The sequence below is a fragment of the Camellia sinensis genome, chromosome 2 (assembly GCF_055761805.1).
Source record: "Camellia sinensis isolate YWXY chromosome 2, ASM5576180v1, whole genome shotgun sequence".
NCBI classification, from domain to species: domain Eukaryota; kingdom Viridiplantae; phylum Streptophyta; class Magnoliopsida; order Ericales; family Theaceae; genus Camellia; species Camellia sinensis.
In genome coordinates this window covers 128,035,335-128,039,729 of record NC_138962.1, presented here as the reverse complement: position 1 = coordinate 128,039,729, position 4,395 = coordinate 128,035,335, and the positions used below count along the sequence as shown (strand labels likewise).

General features: G+C 40.1%; 1 protein-coding gene across 1 annotated transcript; it reads left to right on the top strand.

The window, feature by feature from the left end:
* The first annotated feature begins 288 nt into the window (after nt 1-288).
* LOC145819022 (uncharacterized) lies at nt 289-1,972 on the top strand. Its single transcript, XM_082913002.1, has 4 exons — nt 289-634; nt 1,029-1,360; nt 1,515-1,631; nt 1,760-1,972. The coding sequence occupies exons 1-4, from the start codon at nt 289-291 to the stop codon at nt 1,970-1,972; spliced, it is 1,008 nt and encodes a 335-aa protein (XP_082769128.1).
* The last annotated feature ends 2,423 nt before the right edge of the window (nt 1,973-4,395 follow it).

The following is a 4,395-nucleotide window of genomic DNA, read 5'->3' as shown; positions in this document are numbered from 1 at the left end:
ATTTTCCTCTCACAGGAACTTATGAGGGGTTATCATAAATCTTCTCCCTCTCCCAGGCGTGCCATGAAAGTGGACATTATGAAAGCATATGATAATGTTAGATGGGATTTTGTCCTTGATATCCTCACTGCTATGGGTTTCCCCCCTAATATTATTCTCTAGGTCAAAGCATGCATGACTAGTCCCACTTATTCCATTTGCATCAATGGGAGTCTGCATGGTTATTTTAGGGGGGAGAGAGGGTTGAGGCAAGGTGACCCTATGTCCCCTTATCTCTTTGTTATTGTCATGGAAATTCTCTCTAGAATTTTGGCTGAGAAGGCTTCTCATCCTGCTTTCAAATTCCACTGGAGATGTGATAAAACTAAGATTATTAACTTATGCTTTTCAGATGATTTAATGATCTTCTGTAAGGGGGATGTGTTCACTGTCCAGTCCATTAAAATTGGTTTAGAAGAATTTAAGAACTTGTCTGGGCTGTCACCTAGCCCAAATAAGAGTCATATTTTCTTTTCTGGTTGTGATAAGAAGTTGAGAGATGAGATTCTTGGGGTCTGTAATTTTAGTGAAGGCAATTTGCCGATGAGATACTTGGGTGTTCCATTAGTCTCCACTAAACTTAAGGCCAATGATTGTGATTTTTTTTTTTTTTTTTGGAGAGAATAACCAAAAGGATTAAAAGCTGGACAAATAAGTGTCTCACTTATTATGCTGGCAGAGCTCAGTTGATCCAATCTGTTTTATTCTCTATGCAAGTTTATTGGACTTCTTTGTTCATCCTCCCAAAGAAGGTCATTCGATCCATAGAGAGTTTATTTAGAGCCTTCTTTTGGTCTGGTTGTGAGTTAAAAACTTATGGGGCCAAGGTGTCTTGGGATAGAATTTGTTCTCCTAAGAAGGAAGGGGGTTTGGGGTTTAAGTCTCTCTCTGTGTGGAATAAAGCTGCCATTGCAAAGCATGTTTGGTTCCTTTTTTCTGGGGTGAGCAGTCTATGTGGTGTATTTGGGTGAAGTCTTATCTCCTCAAAGGTAGGAGTTTTTGGAGAGTTAGGGTGCCAAATGACCCTTCTTGGGTCTGGAGGAAAATTCTCTCCCTTAGGCCTATCATTTACCCTTTAATCAAATATAGGGTGGGAGATGGCTCTAGAGTTTTCTTATGGTTTGATGATTGGCACCCCATGGGTTCTGTTTGGGATAAGTTTGGGGTTCGGATTGTGTATGACTATGCCCTAGGTATAGATGCTAAGGTTAGTGAGATTGTGGAGGGTAATAATTGGAAATGGCCTTTTCCATCTTCTTGGGAGCTTATGGACCTCATTGATAGCACTCCTTCCACTTTTCTCCCTACTCTGATGACGTTAGTTGGTGTCCTGCTACTAATGGCAAATTCACTATCCAATCCACTTGGAATTCATTGAGACAACACTATGATCCTGTGAATTGGTCTAATTTAATTTGGGGTCCTCATAATATCCCTAAAGTGAGTTTTGTGGTGTGGATGGCTATTCTTGGCAGATTGAACACGGCGACAGATTGCAACTCTTTGGTGTGTCTCAATCTGCTGAGTGTGTCTTCTGTCAGCACCTTTGTGACGACCATAACCACATTTTCTTTGAATGTCCTGCATTAAAGGTAAAATAAATGTTGATTGGCCATCTATCCATTGGGATGATTTGGTCCAGCTCATTGCTAAATCTGTGAAAGGGAAATCCTTAGGGTCTATTATTACCAAGCTTGCATTTACTTGTACTGTGTACCAGTTGTGGATTGCTAGGAATAATAGAGTGTCTAGCAAGGATATCGTCCTTGAAGAGGTTGTTATAAAATGTATTGTGGATATGGTTAGATTCAGGGTAATGCATATTACTAATTTGAAGCCTCACCAAACTGACAGATGGTATCTTAGTACATGGAGATTACCTCATACTATGTTGAAGCTTGTTGTTGCTGATGTGAGAAATGAGAGTTCATAAACTGTGGGTTGAGTGAAGGTTAGCTTATAAATTGTGGGGTTTCCTAATGTTTGTTAATCATATAGGTGCTTGGATTTCTGGAAAGCCGAATGTTGAGAGTGTGTCGTACATTCTGAGGGTTGAGTATAGTGTGAGGAATAAACACTCCATTACCCCCAAATCACTGGCCACATTGAGAGGAACTAACATGCTTGTATATATTCTCTGTATCCTTTTCTTTTGCAGCTGTATGGAGCTTTGTTTTCCGAGTGATGTGAGCATATATAATTGTGGGTTGAGTGTAGTGAGCATCTATATGTGTGGTGTAAACTGTAATCTGTCATTGATTCCTGCATGTTACTTTGTTGATAAGCATTTAATCTTGTTTGGTATTTGCTGGATGACATGGCCTATTACAATGTCTAGAATTTGTTCGGGTTACATGGGATGGCAGCAATTTCTCCCCTTGGATGGTGCTGCCTGGTTTGGTCTACAGTTTGCACACCTAAAAAAGAGGGAGGCCTGGGTTTTAAATCCATGGAGGTTTGGAATAAGGCTGCCATAGCGACACATGTTTGGTTCCTTTTTTCGGGGGTGGGGGGGGGGTGGGGGGGGTGGGGGGGGAATCTATGTGGTGCCAATGGGTTAAAACCCCTACTGACCCTTCTTGGGTCTGGAGGAAAATTCTCTCTCTTATTCTCTCTCTTAGCCCTCTTTGGGATAGATATGGTGACATAATCATGTATGACTCTGGTTTAAATGGGGATTCCAAAGTGAGTCAAATAATTGTTGGGGGTTTTTGGAAGTGGCCTTATCCTAGCTCTTGGGATCTTAGGGAATTAACTTCCCAAACCCCTAACAATTGTCTTCCTAATCCTTTGGAGGTGGACAAAACTGTTTGGTCTTTAAACACTGATGGTGTGTTCACTATTAAATCTGCCTGGGAGTTGTGGAGAAACAAACAGGATACTGTTCCTTGGTACAATTTGGTCTGGGGCCATTCCACTATTCCCAAAGTCAGTTTTGTTGTTTGGATGGCTATCTATGGCAGGTTGAATACTTGTGATAGACTCCAGTTGTTTGGTATTTCTACTAGCTCAACTTGCCCTTTTCTGCCTTGACTATGATGAAAGTCATCCTCATCTCTTCTTTGACTACAATTTTACATACAGAATTTGGCATACAATGTAGGGTAAATGTAATGTTCAATGGCAACAGGTCCCCTGGCCTGAGATTGTTACTATTGTCAACAGAGAGAGTAAAGGGAAGTCTGTGAAATCTATCATTACTAGACTCTCCTTTCTCTGTACTGTGTATCATGTGTGGCTTGAAAGGAATAATCGTATTTTTAACAAAGAATGTAAACCTGTTGAGGTTATCATTAAATCTATTGAACTAATAGTTAGAAGTAGAATGCTATCTGTTAGCAATATTCCTTGTGCAACAGGTGATCATTGGTTCCTCTCTCAATGGAACCTTCCTAACTCTATCTTGAAGCCCCATCCTTGCAGTGATGGGAGGGCTACTGAGTGATGTGAGTTCAGTATATTGTGAGTTGAGTGGCTGTGAGTATGATATTGAGAGTTTATTTAACTAGCTGCTGCCTGCGTAGGGGTGATTTTATGAAGATTGATTATATTTGTGGGTTGAGTGTGGTGAGACAAATAGTCACAATTTCCTTGAACATATGTGGGTTGAGTGAAGTTAGGAGCTATATGTTTTACAAGTTTACCATTATATATATTGTATATTTTTATGTGCAGGTTAAGGAAGCTTATTCCGAGTGTGGTGAGGTCTTATATTGTGGGTTGAGTGGGGTGAGCCCAAATAATGTGTGTATTCCATGTATTTCTACAGTGGGCCTCATTATTAATGTTTTCTATCTATCATTGTTCACCTGGCAGGTCCTTCTATATTGTTTAGGACATCCAGTTCGTCATGGCACAAACAGGGAATGTTACTTCAAGCTGTCGCTGGAAAATCCGAGGTTAGGGTGTGTGACGAATGGATCAATGGGTCTGGCTGCATCATGCGTCGTCCGGAAAACTCTGATTGATCAAAAGCTGGTTTTAATTTTTGGTCTTATATCTAGTATTACGATATATCTTTTTTGGCCTACTCTAGTGGGATGTACTAGAGACTATATTTTGTTTCTTGCTACTAGCTGCTGGGTACATATTGATGATTTTCAGCACACTTTGGGCTTCCTGTTACAATTCATGTGGACTCTTCAAAACTATGTGGGTTTGGGGTCGTTGATTTCTAGCAGGACATCTTGGTTGCTCTTTTTTGTGTCTTTTGGTCGGCTGGACCTTTATTATTTTTTATTTTTTATTTTGGTTGCAGTTAGATCATTCGCCTTTGTTCAATTACTATTTCCTTTGAAATAGGTTTTGAACATTTTGCGTTTTGTTCTCTTTCTGTTTTGTTTCTCTTAGTTTCCT